Source organism: Oncorhynchus kisutch, unplaced genomic scaffold (assembly GCF_002021735.2).
Source record: "Oncorhynchus kisutch isolate 150728-3 unplaced genomic scaffold, Okis_V2 scaffold3610, whole genome shotgun sequence".
NCBI classification, from domain to species: Eukaryota; Metazoa; Chordata; class Actinopteri; order Salmoniformes; family Salmonidae; genus Oncorhynchus; species Oncorhynchus kisutch.
This window is the reverse complement of record NW_022265555.1, coordinates 172,500-191,081: the sequence shown is the minus strand read 5'-3', so window position 1 is coordinate 191,081 and position 18,582 is coordinate 172,500. Positions and strand designations below refer to the sequence as shown.

Here is an 18,582-nt window from a genome sequence, read left to right as displayed (position 1 = left end):
TGTATATAGGTCTATAACAGTTTGGGTCTAGAGTGTCACCCCCTTTGAAGAGGGGGATGACCCCGACAGACTGGTAATATACAGTGCCTTGCGAAAGTATTCGGCCCCCTTGAACTTTGCGACCTTTTGCCACATTTCAGGCTTCAAACATAAAGATATAAAACTGTATTTTTTTTGTGAAGAATCAACAACAAGTGGGACACTGAGCTTGAGCTGTTTTGCAAGGAGGAATGGGGAAAAAATTCAGTCTCTCGATGTGCAAAACTGATAGAGACATACCCCAAGCGACTTACAGCTGTAATCGCAGCAAAAGGTGGCGCTACAAAGTATTAACTTAAGGGGGCTGAATAATTTTGCACGCCCAATTTTTCAGTTTTTGATTTGTTAAAAAAGTTTGAAATATCCAATAAATGTCATCCACTTCATGATTGTGTCCCACTTGTTGTTGATTCTTCACAAAAAAATACAGTTTTATATCTTTATGTTTGAAGCCTGAAATGTGGCAAAAGGTCGCAAAGTTCAAGGGGGCCGAATACTTTCGCAAGGCACTGTAGGTTGTGCAATGGCAGCGGATAGTTTTAGAAAGAGAGGGTCCTGATTGTCAAGCCCAGCTGATTTGTACGGGTCCAGGTTTTGCAGCTCTTTCAGAACATCTGCTACCTGGATTTGGGTGAAGGAGAAGCTGGGGAGGCTCGGGCAAGTAGCTGCTGTTGTCCGGGGTTGGGGTAGCCAGGAGGAAACCATGACCAGCCGTAGAGAAATGCTTATTGAAATGTTCGATTATCATAGATTTATCGGTGGTGACCATGTTACCTAGCCTCAGTGCAGTGGGCAGAAAGTCCCAAAAAGTTTTGGGACATTGTAAAGTCAATGGAGAACAAGAGGAGGTGCTCTTGTTCTCCATGGACTTTACAGTGTCCTAAAACTTTTTGGAGTTAGAGCTACAGGGTGCAAATTTCTGTTTCCTGACTGACTGCGTGTATTGGTTCCTGACTTCCCTGAACAGTTGCATATCGTGGGGACTATTTGATGCTATTGCAGTCCGCCACAGGATGTTTTTGTGCTGGTCAAGGGCAGTCAGGTCTGGAGTGAACCAAGGGCTATATCTGTTCTTAGTTTTACATTTTTTGAAAGGGGCATGCTTATTTAAGATGGTGAGGAAATTACTTTTAAAGAATGACCAGACATCCTCGACTGATGAGGTCAATATCCTTCCAGGATACCTGAGGATACCTGAGTCAGGTCGATTAGAATGGCCTACTCGCAGAAGTGTTTTAGGGAGCGTTTAACAGTGATGAGGGGTGGTTGTTTGACCGCGGACCCATAGCGGATGCAGGCAATGAGGCAGTGATCGCTGAGACCCTGACTGAAAACAGCAGAGTTGTATTTGGAGGGCAAGTTGGTCAGGATATTATCTATAAGGGTGCCCATGTTTACAGATTTAGGGTTGTACCTGGTGGATTCCTTGAGGATTTGAGTGAGATTGCGTACTGGCGGCAGAGAAGTCAGGCGCAGGAGAGTAAAAACTGATTTACAACGGCACAGTTTAATAAACAAAACCACCGTAAACAGAACAATAAATCAATGGGTAAACAAAACCAGTTACACACCAGCATAACGTGCACAAGCACTACAATAAACAATTCCGGACAAGGACATGGGGGGGAACAGAGTGTTAAATACACAACATGTAATGATGGAGTTGAAACCAGGTGTGTGAGAAGACACAACAAATGGAAAATGAAAGGTGGATCGGCGATGGCTAGAAGACCGGTGACGTTGACCGCCGAACGCCGCCCGAACAAGGAGAGGGACCGACTTCGGTGGAAGTCGTGACAGATTGAGGGCATCTAGCTTAGATTGTAGGACAGTGTACAGTGTATATTACAGTGTACTGCAGTTATACTGTACTCTGACTGCAATCTTTTTTTGTATGGGTTCAACAGATGAACAGCACTTCAGAAAGGTAAACAAACAGCACTCCAACATAATGTGAAACTGATTCTGGATAGGTGTGTAAGCCTAAATGTTCAATGTAGTAAAGTTTGATGTAGAACAAAGGTTAAAAAATAAAATCTAAGTCTCCATGTTGGGTTCGCTTAAGTGACATGCCCGAGAAACTGGTGTTTGGAGGACATGTTGCCATGGTTCGCCTCGGGCCTTCGAACCAAGCCAATATATCCTCCAAACTGTCACGCCCTGGTCTTAGTATTTTGTGTTTTCTTTATTATTTTGGTCAGGCCAGGGTGTGACATGGGTTAATTATGTGGTGTGTTTTGTCTTGTTTTTTTTGTAGGTATTGGGATTGTGGTATAGTGGGGTTATCTAGAAAAGTCTATGGTTGCCTGAAGTGGTTCTCAATCAGAGGCAGGTGTTTATCGTTGTCTCTGATTGGGAACCATATTTAGGCAGCCATATTCTTTGAGTGTTTTGTGGGTGATTGTTCCTGTCTCTGTGTTTGTTTGTACCAGATAGGCTGTTTAGGTTTTCACGGTTCTTGTTTTGTTAGTTTGTTCATGTGTAGTTTCTTTATTAAAGAACCATTAATCAAAGTAACCACGCTGCATTTTGGTCTGCCTCTCCTTCACCGCAAGAAAACCGTAACACAAACACCAGCTTCAAAGGCATTACCACCAGTTGTATAATCCTGAACAAAGGTGTGTTAGGCAGTTTCGTGTTCTCTAATAGCCAAGAGGTTTAACTTGGCGTTCTACCATCTCCGATAAAAGTTATTAAACGAGTTAATGACACAACATGGCATGTTAGGGCAGAGTTAGACACAACCGGCGCCTATCAATCAAATGTATTTATAAAGCTCTTTCCATCAGCAGATGTCACAGTGCTGTACAGAAACCCAGCCTTTTAACCCCAAACAGCAAGCAATGCAGAAGCACGGTGGCTAGGAAAAACTCTGCACTAATCTTACTACATACTATGAAGGAACATATGCAGAAAGCAACCAATATCAACATACTAGGCTCATTCATACTCAGACGACGTCATATCTAATGCGGATTGTTCCTCACCACTGGCCCTATGGGTCCTGGTCAAAAGTATTGCACTATATAGGGAATAGGGACACGGCCGATGTCTGTTGGAGTGTAGAGTACTTACATCTAGTCCTGGTTTTCCTGGTGGGCCCTCAGGTCCTCTGTAACCAAAGCCACCCTGTATAAAAACATGTCCAATCACACACAGTCAATACAACATATAGCTCTGGTGTAACACCTCAAGACAGACTGGGATTGGTAAATCACCGCAAGACAGTGTGTGATTGGTAGATATTGGTGTAATACATCAAGACAGTGTGTGATTGGTAGATCTTGGTGTAACACCTCAAGACAGTGTGTGATTGGTAGATCTTGGTGTAACACCTCAAGACAGTGTGTGATTGGTAGATCTTGGTGTAACACCTCAAGACAGTGTGTGATTGGTAGATCTTGGTGTAACACCTCAAGACAGTGTGTGATTGGTAGATGTTGGTGTAACACCTCAAGACAGTGTGTGATTGGTAGATCTTGGTGTAACACCTCAAGACAGTGTGTGATTGGTAGATCTTGGTGTAACACCTCAAGACAGTGTGATTGGTAGATCTTGGTGTAACACGTCAAGACAGTGTGTGATTGGTAGATCTTGGTGTAATACATCAAGACAGTGTGTGATTGGTAGATCTTGGTGTAACACCTCAAGACAGTGTGTGATTGGTAGATCTTGGTGTAACACCTCAAGACAGTGTGTGATTGGTAGATCTTGGTGTAACACCTCAAGACAGTGTGTGATTGGTAGATCTTGGTGTAACACCTCAAGACAGTGTGTGATTGGTCGATCTTGGTGTAATACATCAAGACAGTGTGTGATTGGTAGATCTTGGTGTAACACCTCAAGACAGTGTGTGATTGGTAGCGTAGGTAGTTCAGCGATTGAAGCTGGTGTGATGATGATAACTTTGCCTGAGAACTGAAGACTGTGTTAGCTCCCTGAGATAATGCCTAAACCAGGAAGATTAGTCAGTTGACTCAGCCGCGGTCTGATTTTTTATTGAGCGGATGGTCAGGAACATAATTACAAATCATTTGTAGACTACAAATTGACATCAAGAAGCCCAAACAGATAATTTCTCACCTTGTTTACATTTGAATGCGATCACAACCTGTTTAATGCGATCACAACCTGTTTAATGCGATCACAACCTGTTTAATGTGATCACAAACTGTTTAATGTGATCACAACCTGTTTAATGCGATCACAACCTGTTTAACTCTATATTATGCACGCAAATACTTTGGAACCGATTTCTGATTTCCGTGGGCCGCCAGTTGGGGAACAATGGCTTAGGCCCTTTTTTTGTTGAGTTAGCTCCCTGTGCTAATGCCTAGGCTTTAGCTCAATGGGCTAACAGTCTTCAAGTATGTAGGTGACCAGGATTCAAACCCAGTCAAAAAAGCATCAGAGAGATGACTGATGCAGAGATTATGCATGGTTCTTACCATGGATCCAGGGTCTCCAACGTCTCCTGGGGCCCCCTGCCCCCCTGTAGAGCCCTACGAGACAGGGAGGAAAAGGAAATGATCACATTCTGTTTACTTACAGAAATGATCTCCATTAAGAATTGATGTCTGAAAGGTAGATATAGTCAGCCATCTTTGACTTACTGGTTGACCGGACTGTCCAGGAGGCCCTCTTGGTCCTGCCTCACCCTAAAATATACATGGAGACAACATACAGGGGTGTTAACCCTGGTGTCCTGGCTAAATTCCCAATCTGGCCATCAAACCATCACGGTCACCTAATAATCCCCAGTTTACATTCATTCCTCCCCCTCCTCTCCCCTGTAACTAGGTCGTTGCTGCAAATGAGAATGTGTTCTCAGTCAACTTACCTGGTAAAATAACGGATTAATAAAATAAATAAATAAAAACAGAGACAGAGTAATGAGTAATATAGGCACAAACCTAAATGAACTGTCATTCAATCAAGCCCGCCAAAGACAATGTATTAGACAGGATGCAGCTGAGGGGAGGACGGCTCATAATAATCTCTGGAAGGGAGCAAATGGAATGGCATCAAACACACGGAAACACATGGAAACCATGGAAACCGTGAAACTAATTCCGCTCCAGCCATCAACACGAGCCTGTCCTCCCAAATTAAGGTAACACCAGCCTCCCGTGGTTAATACTCTACAGTATGTCTTTCCTTGTTTACAATCTACTGCCCATGGACACACACACTTAGCAAGGACTACCATGCAATGAGGTTTGTTTGGGACTTTTTTGTAGAGGACAGCATATTTAATAGTAACTCACCCTGTTGCCAGATATCATCCCCATCATCCCAGGTAATTTAATAGTAGCTCACCCTGTTGCCAGATATCATCCCCATCATCCCAGGTGATTTAATAGTAGCTCACCCTGTTGCCAGATATCATTCCCATCATCCCAGGTGATTTAATAGTAGCTCACCCTGTTGCCAGATATCATCCCCATCATCCCAGGTGATTTAATAGTAGCTCACCCTGTTGCCAGATATCATCCCCATCATCCCAGGTGATTTAATAGTAGCTCACCCTGTTGCCAGATATCATCCCCATCATCCCAGGTGATTTAATAGTAGCTCACCCTGTTGCCAGATATCATTCCCATCATCCCAGGTGATTTAATAGTAACTCACCCTGTTGCCAGATATCGTCCCCATCATCCCAGGTGATTTAATAGTAGCTCACCCTGTTGCCATATATCATCCCCATCATCCCAGGTGATTTAATAGTAACTCACCCTGTTGCCAGATATCATCCCCATCATCCCAGGTGATTTAATAGTAGCTCACCCTGTTGCCAGATATCACCCCCATCCTCCCAGGTGATTTAATAGTAGCTCACCCTGTTGCCAGATATCATTCCATCATCCCAGGTGATTTAATAGTAGCTCACCCTGTTGCCAGATATCATCCCCATCATCCCAGGTGATTTAATAGTAGCTCACCCTGTTGCCAGATATCATCCCCATCATCCCAGGTGATTTAATAGTAGCTCACCCTGTTGCCAGATATCCTCCCCATCATCCCAGGTGATTTAATAGTAGCTCACCCTGTTGCCAGATATCATCCCCATCATCCCAGGTGATTTAATAGTAACTCACCCTGTTGCCAGATATCATTCCCATCATCCCAGCTGATTTAATAGTAACTCACCCTGTTGCCAGATATCATCCCCATCATCCCAGGTGATTTAATAGTAACTCACCCTGTTGCCAGATATCATCCCCATCATCCCAGGTGATTTAATAGTAACTCACCCTGTTGCCAGATATCATCCCCATCATCCCAGGTGATTTAATAGTAACTCACCCTGTTGCCAGATATCATCCCCATCATCCCAGGTGATTTAATAGTAACTCACCCTGTTGCCAGATATCATCCCCATCATCCCAGGTGATTTAATAGTAACTCACCCTGTTGCCAGATATCATTCCCATCATCCCAGGTGATTTAATAGTTACTCACCCTGTTGCCAGATATCATCCCCATCATCCCAGGTGATTTAATAGTAACTCACCCTGTTGCCAGATATCATCCCCATCATCCCAGGTGATTTAATAGTAGCTCACCCTGTTGCCAGATATCATCCCCATCATCCCAGATGATTTAATAGTAGCTCACCCTGTTGCCAGATATCCTCCCCATCATCCCAGGTGATTTAATAGTAGCTCACCCTGTTGCCAGATATCATCCCCATCATCCCAGGTGATTTAATAGTAACTCACCCTGTTGCCAGATATCATTCCCATCATCCCAGGTGATTTAATAGTAACTCACCCTGTTGCCAGATATCATCCCCATCATCCCAGGTGATTTAATAGTAACTCACCCTGTTGCCAGATATCATCCCCATCATCCCAGGTGATTTAATAGTAACTCACCCTGTTGCCAGATATCATCCCCATCATCCCAGCTGATTTAATAGTAGCTCACCCTGTTGCCAGATATCATCCCCATCATCCCAGGTGATTTAATAGTAGCTCACCCTGTTGCCAGATATCATCCCCATCATCCCAGGTGATTTAATAGTAACTCACCCTGTTGCCAGATATCATTCCCATCATCCCAGGTGATTTAATAGTAACTCACCCTGTTGCCAGATATCATCCCCATCATCCCAGGTGATTTAATAGTAACTCACCCTGTTGCCAGATATCATCCCCATCATCCCAGGTGATTTAATAGTAACTCACCCTGTTGTCAGATATCATCCCCATCATCCCAGGTGATTTAATAGTAACTCACCCTGTTGCCAGATATCATCCCCATCATCCCAGCTGATTTAATAGTAGCTCACCCTGTTGCCAGATATCATTCCCATCATCCCAGGTGATTTAATAGAAACTCACCCTGTTGCCAGATATCATCCCCATCATCCCAGGTGATTTAATAGTAGCTCACCCTGTTGCCAGATATCATTCCCATCATCCCAGGTGATTTAATAGTAACTCACCCTGTTGCCAGATATCATTCCCATCATCCCAGCTGATTTCTCACCGAAGCCTGCTGCCATTTGAGAGACCAGCTGACCCTGGGGGGGAGAGGAGGACGGTCATTCATTCATTATCACCACGGTGTGGAAGTTCTTCACTGGTGACCACAGACTCCGTATGAAGAGAATAGGTGCAGTGTCCCCCCCCCCTCAACTGGACAGGTACAATGAGAAGAGGGATAGAACAGGTTTGGAAGCTCTGAGCTATCCCTACAAGCCCCCAAGTCTCTTCATGTTACTTACTTGACGTTTTGGGGTGAAAATTATTTCAGGTACAGCAAGTACATTCGTCCAAAAAGCTAAACAAAATACAAAATGGCAGAATTTTTTCCAGAACCAACCCTCTCAGTCAGTTTACTAACAAGTGTAGGGAGGGAAATCACTTCTGACCAGAAATGAAGGTTACAGACTGCACCAGTGAAGTGTCGGGCTGGGGAGACAGACGGACAAACTCACCCCAGGGTGTGAGGGCTGGCCGGGGGATCCTGGCTCACCAGGGTTCCCTGGGACTCCTGGTTCCCCGTCGAAGCCTGCTGGGCCCTGTAAACCCTGGATTTGAGGAAACATATGCAAACACATGAGTGACAGTATTGAACGTCACTACTACAGAGATGATTTGACATGTCTACCAGATTCAACATATGAAGGTACTGAAGAGCAGTGAGTTATCTCAGGATAGTTTGTTGGTCCTCGGTCACATTGAATCGCAGTATTGTAACACGCTTCTCTAGATGTAAATGTCATGGTGTTAGACATACTTTTCTGCCCTTGAAACCAGTGTATCCTCTGCTCCCCTGAGCTCCGGGAGGACCCTGAAACATTGACACAGATAACAAGAAAACATCATCACTTCACATGATATTTTACACTAGCAGTAGTGTCTTCCCACTGTAGCTGTGGACAGAGACCGCAGTAGTAGCATCAGCTAACCCTCCTTACTGACACTCTATAGTACCATCTAGTGTGGTAAAGGGAATCTGACTGAAAATTAGGAGGGGAGTGGCCAGCCAAACTTCTATACAGTATACCAGAGGAGGCTGGTGGGAGGAGCTATAAGAGGACGGGCTCATTGTAATGGTTGGAATAGAATCAATGGAATGGAGTCAAACACATTGTATCCATGTGTTTGATGTCTTTGGTACAGTTCCATTGATTCAATTCCATCCATAACGATGACCCGTAAGAGAAACTTCTAACATAATCATGTCAAATAATAATGTCTACAGAGTGCTCACCATTGGTCCGGGTTGACCTACTGGCCCCACGACCTGGAAACAAAAAACAAACAAAAACACTTATAAAAGTGACAGTATGATGTTTTTGATAACAGTTGTCATAATAGGTGTCAACAGTCACATTAATTGTTAATTAACAGATGCGCTGTCTCTGAGAGGTATGAACACAGACTTACGTAAGGGATATCACCAGGTTCGCCTTTCTGACCCTGGAAATCAAATGCATCACATAACAATGTGACAATCAGCTCAGCTATTCAGGTAGCCTGGTTCCAGATCTGTTTGTGCTCTTACCAACCCCATTGCTCATTGTCAAGCCAAATACGTGTATGACAATGAGTGACAAGGAGCTGGCGTGACAACACAAACAGACGGGCACTCAGGCTAATATTCAGGGGTGTGTCCAAGTAAAAATTGGAAAACGGAAGATTGAGAATATCTTTTATCATTACTCACCTTGAACGCCATCATTTCTTTGAGGAAGGGAAAGGAAGAAATCAGATTTTAACGTAGATCTTTCATCCTTAATTTGACATGTGATCTTCAATGACTTGATACTGTGTTATATGTTGAAACACTATGAAATCTAGTATGTTTTCCCCTCTTATCATCAGTCAGTGAGACACCTCCAGGGAATCCAAAGTTAATCGCTACGTTTCACACTTGGGTTTCCATGCAACACCTTGCAGTCACAGTTCATCTGAGGTAATGATGTAGACATGTGAGCCGCGCCCTTTAGACATATAATTCATATATATGTTTAAGCATGTATGTATATATACATATATATCTCACCTATCCTCCTGTTAGCGCTGGAGAAGCTGTCACACACGGGGCAGCACTCTCCCTCAGGGATGGTCACCTTCTCACAGTTCCCCACCATCTCACACTGCACCTCCTCACAGATGGTGGTTCCACTGTCACACACACACACCTTGCACGGCTCTGGGGTCCACATGTCATTGTGGGCGTACACCTGCCCGTTGTCCCTGCAGGTCTCATCCTTCTTCTCGTCTACTGAGTCATGGAGATTGAAGAACAGAATATGAATCAGACGTAGGTCCTATTAGAAAATACTGAGAGAACTGAGAGGATGTAGAGAGTCTGAAATGAGAATGTTGTAAGAAATGTAACAACACCATTAATCGAACACCATTCCATCATGACCATGAGGAATAATTCTCTTAGTGGGCACTTGAAACTGTAAAACATGGATCAATGTAATGTGGTGAGAATGTAGTCACCCGTTTTGATCTTTGGTAGCAGATTATCCCAGGTAGTAGCCTGCTGGCCCTGGGTTCCTGCGGCCTCAGAACACACAGGGCAACATTCTCCCTCAGGGGTGCTGGTTTCCTTACAGGCTAGGTCTTCACATCGGATGTCCTCACAGGTAATAGTCCCCAGGTCACACACACAGATCTTACATGGCTCCGGGTTCCAAATCTCGTTGTTGCTGTAGACTTTGCCGTTTTCGGCACAGCTGTCTTCGTTCCCTGCCACAGCAAGTAAACAGCATTTACACACATATCTTTACATGTTATGTCCTCAACCCATATGAGGTAAGAGGTAGAATAACCCTCTACAATAACACCAGGAAACAACACCACCATGTTTCTGGGATTTTCAGAGATGACAAAAAGCATGAATGATCATTTCTGGCAAATAGAATCAAGGGGATGTTTAGGAGGCCTGATGAGGGATGAGAGTTTTTAAGGACCATGTGACCTGATGAGTGTCCATTTGACTAAATTATTAGCCTTGTAAATTGTGTGTTTCTTCTATGGCCACTAGGTGGCAGACTGAAGAGAGAGAACACTGTCCCAGAGTGGGACCATCTCACATTTACTATAATGTGGACAATGTGGTGTTGGTGTCATTGTGTTTAGGAACACGTCCAAAATTCTGTTCAATCAAGTATAGCTCACTTGCCATGAACTCGCCAATGTGTGAAGTGTTCAGTTTAGGGTTTTTATGAAGAATGTAACACATTAACAGGATAGAATGTCCTGACCTACTCTTTATAACCCACTCTTTATGAGTAGGTCAGGACATACTCATACCTACTCTTTATGACCTACTCTTTATGAGTAGGTCAGGACATACTTATACCTACTCTTTATGATCTACTCTTTATGAGTAGGTCAGGACATACTCATACCTACTCTTTATGACCTACTCTTTATGAGTAGGTCAGGACATACTCATACCTACTCTTTATAGCCCACTCTTTATGAGTAGGTCAGGACATACTCATACCTACTCTTTATGACCTACTCTTTATGAGTAGGTCAGGGCATACTCATACCTACTCTTTATAGCCCACTCTTTATGAGTAGGTCAGGACATACTCATACCTACTCTTTATGACCTACTCTTTTTGAGTAGGTCAGGACATACTCATACCTACTCTTTATAACCTACTCTTTTTGAGTAGGTCAGGACATACTCATACCTACTCTTTATGACCTACTCTTTTTGAGTAGGTCAGGACATACTCATACCTACTCTTTATAACCTACTCTTTATAACCCACTCTTTTTGAGTAGGTCAGGACATACTCATACCTACTCTTTATGACCTACTCTTTATGAGTAGGTCAGGACATACTCATACCTACTCTTTATGACCTACTCTTTATGAGTAGGTCAGGACATACTCATACCTACTCTTTATGACCTACTCTTTATGAGTAGGTCAGGACATACTCATACCTACTCTTTATAGCCCACTCTTTATGAGTAGGTCAGGACATACTCATACCTACTCTTTATGACCTACTCTTTATGAGTAGGTCAGGGCATACTCATACCTACTCTTTATAGCCCACTCTTTATGAGTAGGTCAGGACATACTCATACCTACTCTTTATGACCTACTCTTTTGAGTAGGTCAGGACATACTCATACCTACTCTTTATAACCTACTCTTTTTGAGTAGGTCAGGACATACTCATACCTACTCTTTATGACCTACTCTTTTTGAGTAGGTCAGGACATACTCATACCTACTCTTTATAACCTACTCTTTATAACCCACTCTTTTTGAGTAGGTCAGGACATACTCATACCTACTCTTTATGACCTACTCTTTATAACCCACTCTTTTTGAGTAGGTCAGGACATACTCATACCTACTCTTTATGACCTACTCTTTATGAGTAGGTCAGGACATACTCATACCTACTCTTTATGACCTACTCTTTATGAGTAGGTCAGGACATACTCATACCTACTCTTTATGACCCACTCTTTATGAGTAGGTCAGGACATACTCATACCTACTCTTTATGACCTACTCTTTATGAGTAGGTCAGGACATACTCATAACTACTCTTTATGACCTACTCTTTATGAGTAGGTCAGGACATACTCATACCTACTCTTTATGACCTACTCTTTATGTTTCTATCATTTTCAGTGAAGCTCTTCATTGTTAACTGTTTTTCCTCCCATGTGTAATTCTGAGTGTTGGAAGAAGCTCACACCAAGGATGTAGTTGCGTAGGACGATTGCTGACCATAAGAGCAATTTCACAATTTTCTATGACAAAATAGGAAGTTCGTCATTATAAATCATTACGTTACTTAGCAAAATTACATCTCCCCACTTGTCATTTGAAGTTGTAAATTCTAGGCCTACATCTAAATATAGTCGACATAAGTACTGAGTAAGACAGTGACGTCATGTAAGTCCAAACCAGTAATATAGACTAAGAAATCAGACTTTCCATTCAGGTTCTGGGCTTGATGTTATTTTGTACCTTTATAAATAGGTGCCTACGTTGCTCTTCCCACTTCAATGAGATCCCTGAGATCATTCCCTGATGATAAGAGGAAGATGATACACAAGCACGATGACACAGAACAGAAGCTCTTTTCACAATTCATCTGTGAATCGGGGAAACATCGCTCCAATACAGATGCTGCCTGGAAGCAAGAAACAACCCAAGCACCTCCCATGGCATTATCTAGGCGGGGTGGTGGGGCCTCTGTTGGAAACTAAGGGAGTGAAACTAGGAGAAACACTGACCACCTGCTGCAGTACTATATGTAGTATCCTTGCGGAATCTCACTTTTATAAAGTTAGCCAGTTTTATATGAAAAACATAACTTCTAAGTACTCATTATGTGGGCGAGCTTCTCCCCAAGAGAGAAGCTACTTTTCAAAAGCAGGAGTTATTTCAGGGAAAACCACAGCAGCCTATATTATAGGTTATGCTTAGCATGTGCCTGTGGCTGGGCTGTATTTCTGGGCCAGCCATGAGAGGCCACACCCAGCTAACTCCACAGCCATGGAATCTAAACGCTTCATCATATGAACCAACTTCCATTTACAAAATGGTGTAACATTATTAAGTCAGCTGTACCCAAGTGAATAATGTAAATGAATCAATAATATGTATATTGACTTCACCAACCAGGGTGTTCTTATTAAACCCATTATATTCAGAGTGTTGATCACTATAAAAGTGAGGCCTGTGGTTACTGTAAATTGAATCCATTTGTGGTTTGCACATGGACCAAAACACTGTTCCTCTTCAGTTAATTATCCAATATGGCCGCCTGCTATAACTTCCCACTACACACTGACCTTCATGACACTGTGCTGCTCAGCTGTGAAGTCAGGTGAAAGTGATCTTGGTGTTATATTATCAAGCACTATCACATATTGTCCAATAGTATACTGTGTTACAGCTAAAGAACATGGGGGAACATTTTGAAAAGTATGGTTTTCATGTCTTTTTCACTGTAGCGTTAATCTGCTCAAACAATGCACCACAAAAGGTTGGTGGCTTGGGGAGGACGGGCTCGTTGTAATGACTGGAGCGGAATCAGTGGAACGGTATCAAATACATCAAACACATGGTTTCCAGGTGAGCTGTCCTCCCCTCAGCAGCACCCTTACTACACAATACCTGTGACTTTTTACACTAAGACGTTTTCTATAGCAACATAGGCCTAAACCCCCGAGCAGCAGGTGTGACCTACTGGGTTTGAACTCAGGTTGCTTGTTTGAGCTAACACCAGTCATCAGGGCCTTATCTACCTGGAGTTCACCTATCGGATAGGATTAAAGACATAGATATAGAATGAATAGAACGAATGAATAGGACGAATCATTGACTTGAATGGGAACTCCCGTTCTATTCATTCTGTTTCTATGCATTTCATCTTATCCGATGGATGTAATCTGGACAGATAACTTTTAAAAAGCCGGGCCCAGGTGGCAGGTAAAGTTAGGCCTACTTATCACCTGATTGACCTGTCGCTACACAAGCAGACACAAAACGACAAGGAGAGAAACCATCTTCGCTGTTCAAAGACAGCATACTCCTAAAGTGATATGGGCTTTGTGGATGCCGACAGTATGAAGCATATTCATACCCAGCATTCATCGTTTCACTGGGTGTGTTCGGTCGCTCTCTGGCAAACCCCTAACCAAAATCAGTGGCCTGTTTTGGTCCGTCCCCACATCATTATGGCCATGGCGCTCTACAACCCTTCATTCAGCCTTGCACTGAAATAGCCCTGCCAGCCAGTCAGCCAGCCAGTCAGCCAGTCAGCCAGCCAGTCAGCCAGCCAGCCAGTCAGCCAGCCAGCCAGCCAGTCAGCCAGTCAGCCAGTCAGCCAGTCAGCCAGCCAGTCAGCCAGTCAGCCAGCCAGCCAGCCAGTCAGCCAGCCAGCCAGTCAGCCAGCCAGTCAGCCAGTCAGCCAGCCAGTCAGCCAGTCAGCCAGCCAGTCAGCCAGCCAGTCAGCCAGCCAGCCAGTCATGCACACAACACCACTTTAACACGAGGGATGTATTTTTGTTGCTGTTATTGTAGAGAAGAATTTGTTCCTAACTGACATGCCTTGTAAAAACCAAATAAAAATATGGATTCTATCCATGATTGTGTGTTTGTATCCAGACATCTCTGAGAGAACCTATCCCATTAGTTTGATTTGAACACTTTATTTACTCTCTTGTAAAAAGTTACAATATGAACAATGAGAAAATAGCATCCATTAAAGTGTTGATTTTATTTTCTGTTTTTTGGGGGTTAGGGTTACGTGGCCAACGTGGTCCAGAGACTGGGTGGCCTGTAAACTGGACTGAACCTGCTGTGAGTGAGAGGTATCATGGTACTTATAAAACAAACCACTTCCTACAGTAAAACAATAAGACACATTTTAGTACTTTATATTTCATTTGTGAGAAAATAATTGTGATATTGAGGCGTGTAAACTGAACACAAACTGAACACAAACTGAACACAAACTGAACACAAAAAAGAAAGAAAAAGAAAAGAAAAAAATAGAAAGATAGGAAAGGAAATATGAACGTTGCTTATACACCACCTATAGATGTTCATTAAGGCCCATAAAAGTATCAAACGCATAAAATTGTTGCATCCTCTCATTGACATGCTTGATCTATCCTGAGAAGGGTTGCAGCAGTAGGGTATATTACTCTAAACTTTCGAGTACTTTACCAGTAAACTAACAGAATGTTGGTAACTTTCAAGGAATATATGGAATCTTACCAGATGACATCTAGGGGCCTTTTTGTGGCTTATCACATGTAAAATATATATACAGTATATATACAGTATATATATATATATATATATATATATATATACATTCACATGTCTAATAAGTTGACTTTATATATAAAAAAATGGAATGACAAAACTGTAAAACATCTGAAATATAAACCTTAGTGAATATAATTTGTGTTTAATGAGGGTTGTTTCAGCATGAAATATTATTTACATCTTTTTACACACTTGTATTTATTTTACTATGTCAATATGTCTTTGTTGTAAATGTTTTGTGGCCAAACTGGTGGCAGTTGTGAAAAAAGACAATAGTTGGAAGAGTTGCAGAGTTGGTTAGAGGCTTTTTTCATTAATTATGCTCTTTTCTCTTGAACCATGTGGTCTATCCACTAGAAACTCATGGACAATATGGGCACAGATATAAAAAAATATATATTATATATGAATATATATATTTTTTAGTATTGAAGTATAAATCACCAAAGCTACCATAGATTGCCATAGATCACTGAAGATCCCAGTAACTTTGTTATATTACGGGTAGCTCTGCAACCCTAATCCTTTGTTCCCAGAGGGACTTTTACAAAATGTGTTGCCTGTAGACTCAAGATCTCCATGGAAAAACAGTCATTCCTGTACTCTGCTGCAGTTCTGTGGAACGGGTTACCAAGCTACCTGAAAACTGTCTTCAGAGAAAAGCTTTAAGGTGCCACTTAAATAATATCTGAGAAATAGTGTGTCGGTGTGATTAGAGGTGTGATTAGAGGTGTGATTAGAGGTGTGATTAGAGGTATTCTTTGATGAGGCGACTCCTAAACGGGCACCTCTGTGCTGTTGATAGGGTTGATATAGTAGTAATTGATTTTACTGTAGTTTTGAAATTGCATTGTGTGTGATGTGTCAATTTTGACCACCTGCCATCTACCTGCCGAAGAGGATCATAACAGTCCACCACAGTGGACGCATCATAATACCCATAAAAACAGGGTTTTTCCGCCATTCATTTTCCACATTGTGAATTCTACAAAAAATACCAATGAATTGTGTGTTTGGTGTAGGCTTACCCTGGCATGACGTTTTGATAGCCTGGTCTGTGTTTGGTGTAGGCTTACCCTGGCATGACGTTTTGATAGCCATGTAATTCTCTCTTGGACACGGTCAGTTTTATCAATTATTCAATTCAATGTGACATCTGTAATGTCGTCTGCGCCTGACGCAGCCTACAACTTCTAATTATTAAATCTATTAAATCAATCAATAAAAAAAATGTAGAACAAAAAGTTAAACACATGAGCAATTCATATCACTCAGTACAAGCAATAGCAATCAACACAATCATCTGTCAGTCGGACCATAAGTCATGCAGTGCAGCCCCGTCCACTCACCTAGGTTGACATCCTGGCTGGTCACTGTCAATACCGGAAACAGAGATATAGCCAGACATAGAATAATCCTGGAGAGCACAGAGGTGGCCATGTCTGCACCTGAGACAGGCACCTTCCCAACACACGTACAGGGCAGAGAGGAAGACGAGAGAAGAGGAGGATGAGAGAGCTAGGCTAGCGTTGCAGTGCACAGTACCATCCAGTAATATCCAGGTAGCCTTGAGAAGAGAAAATAACTGCCTGAACTAGACCAGAGAAACAGTCTCTCTCTCTCTCTCTCTCTCTCTCTCTCTCTCTCTCTCTCTCTCTCTCTCTCTCTCTCTCTCTCTCTCTCTCTCTCTCTCTCTCTCTCTCTCTCTTCTTCTCTCTCTCCCACCGCCTCACTCTCTCTCTACTTCTCTCTCTCTCGCGCCTCTCTCTCACTCCCTCTTTTAAAGGGTTGTCTAACCTCTAATTTTCTTCCTTTTTTCCTGTGCTCTCAGTCTCAGACAGCCAGCGTTCAGCAGATTACTGAAAATAGAATCCGTTTCTGATTACAGATGACATTATAGTAACAGTAAAAGGCCCTATATATAGGATGTCATGTGTGTCATCCTAGAGCTCTGACGAGGAGGAGTAGTAGGAAGGATCGGAGGACCAAAATCCAGCGTGGTATGTATCCATAATATAATTTAATGAGACTGAATACAAAAGTACAAGAGAACGGGCGGGCGGCTCTGGCAGCTCAGGACAGACGGGCGGCTCTGGCAGCTCAGGACAGACGGGCGGCTCTGGCAGCTCAGGACAGACGGGCGGCTCTGGCAGCTCAGGACAGACGGGCGGCTCTGGCAGCTCAGGACAGACGGGCGGCTCTGGCAGCTCAGGACAGACGGGCGGCTCTGGCAGCTCAGGACAGACGGGCGGCTCTGGCAGCACTGAACAGGAGGGAGACTCTGGCAGCGCTGGACAGGAGGGAGACTCTGGCAGCGCTGGACAGGAGGGAGCACCTGGAGGGAGGAGACGGAGAGACAGCCTGGTGCGTGGGGCTGCCACCGGAGGCCTGGTGTGCCCCGTAGCCCGGCCAGTGCTGCGGGGTGGAACAGACCACACTGGGCTGTGCTGGCGAACTGGGGACACCGTGCGTAGGGCTGGTGCCATATACCCCGGGCCGAGGTGATGCACTGGAAACCAGATGCGCTGAGCCGGTTTCATAGCACCTGGCCTAATGCCCACTCTAGCCCGGCCGATACGAGGCGCTGCGATGTAGCGCACCAGGCTATGCCTGCGCACTGGGGACACCGTGCGCCTCACGGCACGGTAAGCACGGGGAGTTGGCTCAGGTCTCCTACCTGACTTAGCCACACTCCCCGTGTGACCCCCCCCAATAAATTTTTGGGGCTGCCTCTCGTCCCTGTTGCGCTGCCATGCTAACTCCTCATAATGCCACCTCTCGGCTTTGGCTGCCTTCAGCTCTCCCCGGGGGCGGCGATATTCCCCAGCCTGTGCCCAGGGTCACTTTCCGTCCAAAATCTCCTCCCATGTCCAGGAGTCCAGAACCCTCTGCTCCTGGTTACCACGCTGCTTGGTCCGGTTGTGGTGGGTAGTTCTGTAATGGCTGTCGTGGGTTGAAGAAGGTGAAGAGGACCAAAATGCAGCGTGGTATGTATCCAAAATATAATTTAATTCGACTGAATACAAAAGAACAAGAGAATCAAAATGAAAACCAAACAGTCCCGAATGGCGCAAACACTGAAACGGAAAAATAACTACCCACAAACACAGGTGGGAACAGGCTACCTAAGTATGGTTCTCAATCAGAGACAACGATTGCCAGCTGCCTCTGATTGGGAACCATACCAGGCCAAACACATAGAAATACAAAACCTAGACTACAAAACATAGAATGCCCACCCCA

General features: G+C 43.7%; 1 protein-coding gene across 1 annotated transcript in view; it reads right to left on the bottom strand.

The window, feature by feature from the left end:
• The window catches only part of LOC109883528 (collagen alpha-2(V) chain-like), a 46,947-nt gene extending 29,961 nt beyond the window's left edge, over positions 1–16,986 (bottom strand). The window contains 12 exon segments of the mRNA XM_031820728.1: positions 3,115–3,168; positions 4,488–4,541; positions 4,653–4,697; positions 7,490–7,567; positions 7,985–8,077; positions 8,287–8,340; positions 8,764–8,796; positions 8,940–8,972; positions 9,220–9,236; positions 9,559–9,777; positions 10,008–10,256; positions 16,689–16,986. Of these exon segments, the coding sequence (XP_031676588.1) occupies positions 3,115–3,168; positions 4,488–4,541; positions 4,653–4,697; positions 7,490–7,567; positions 7,985–8,077; positions 8,287–8,340; positions 8,764–8,796; positions 8,940–8,972; positions 9,220–9,236; positions 9,559–9,777; positions 10,008–10,256; positions 16,689–16,779 (1,020 nt within the window). The 5' untranslated portion in view covers positions 16,780–16,986.
• Between the last annotated feature and the right edge of the window lie 1,596 nt (positions 16,987–18,582).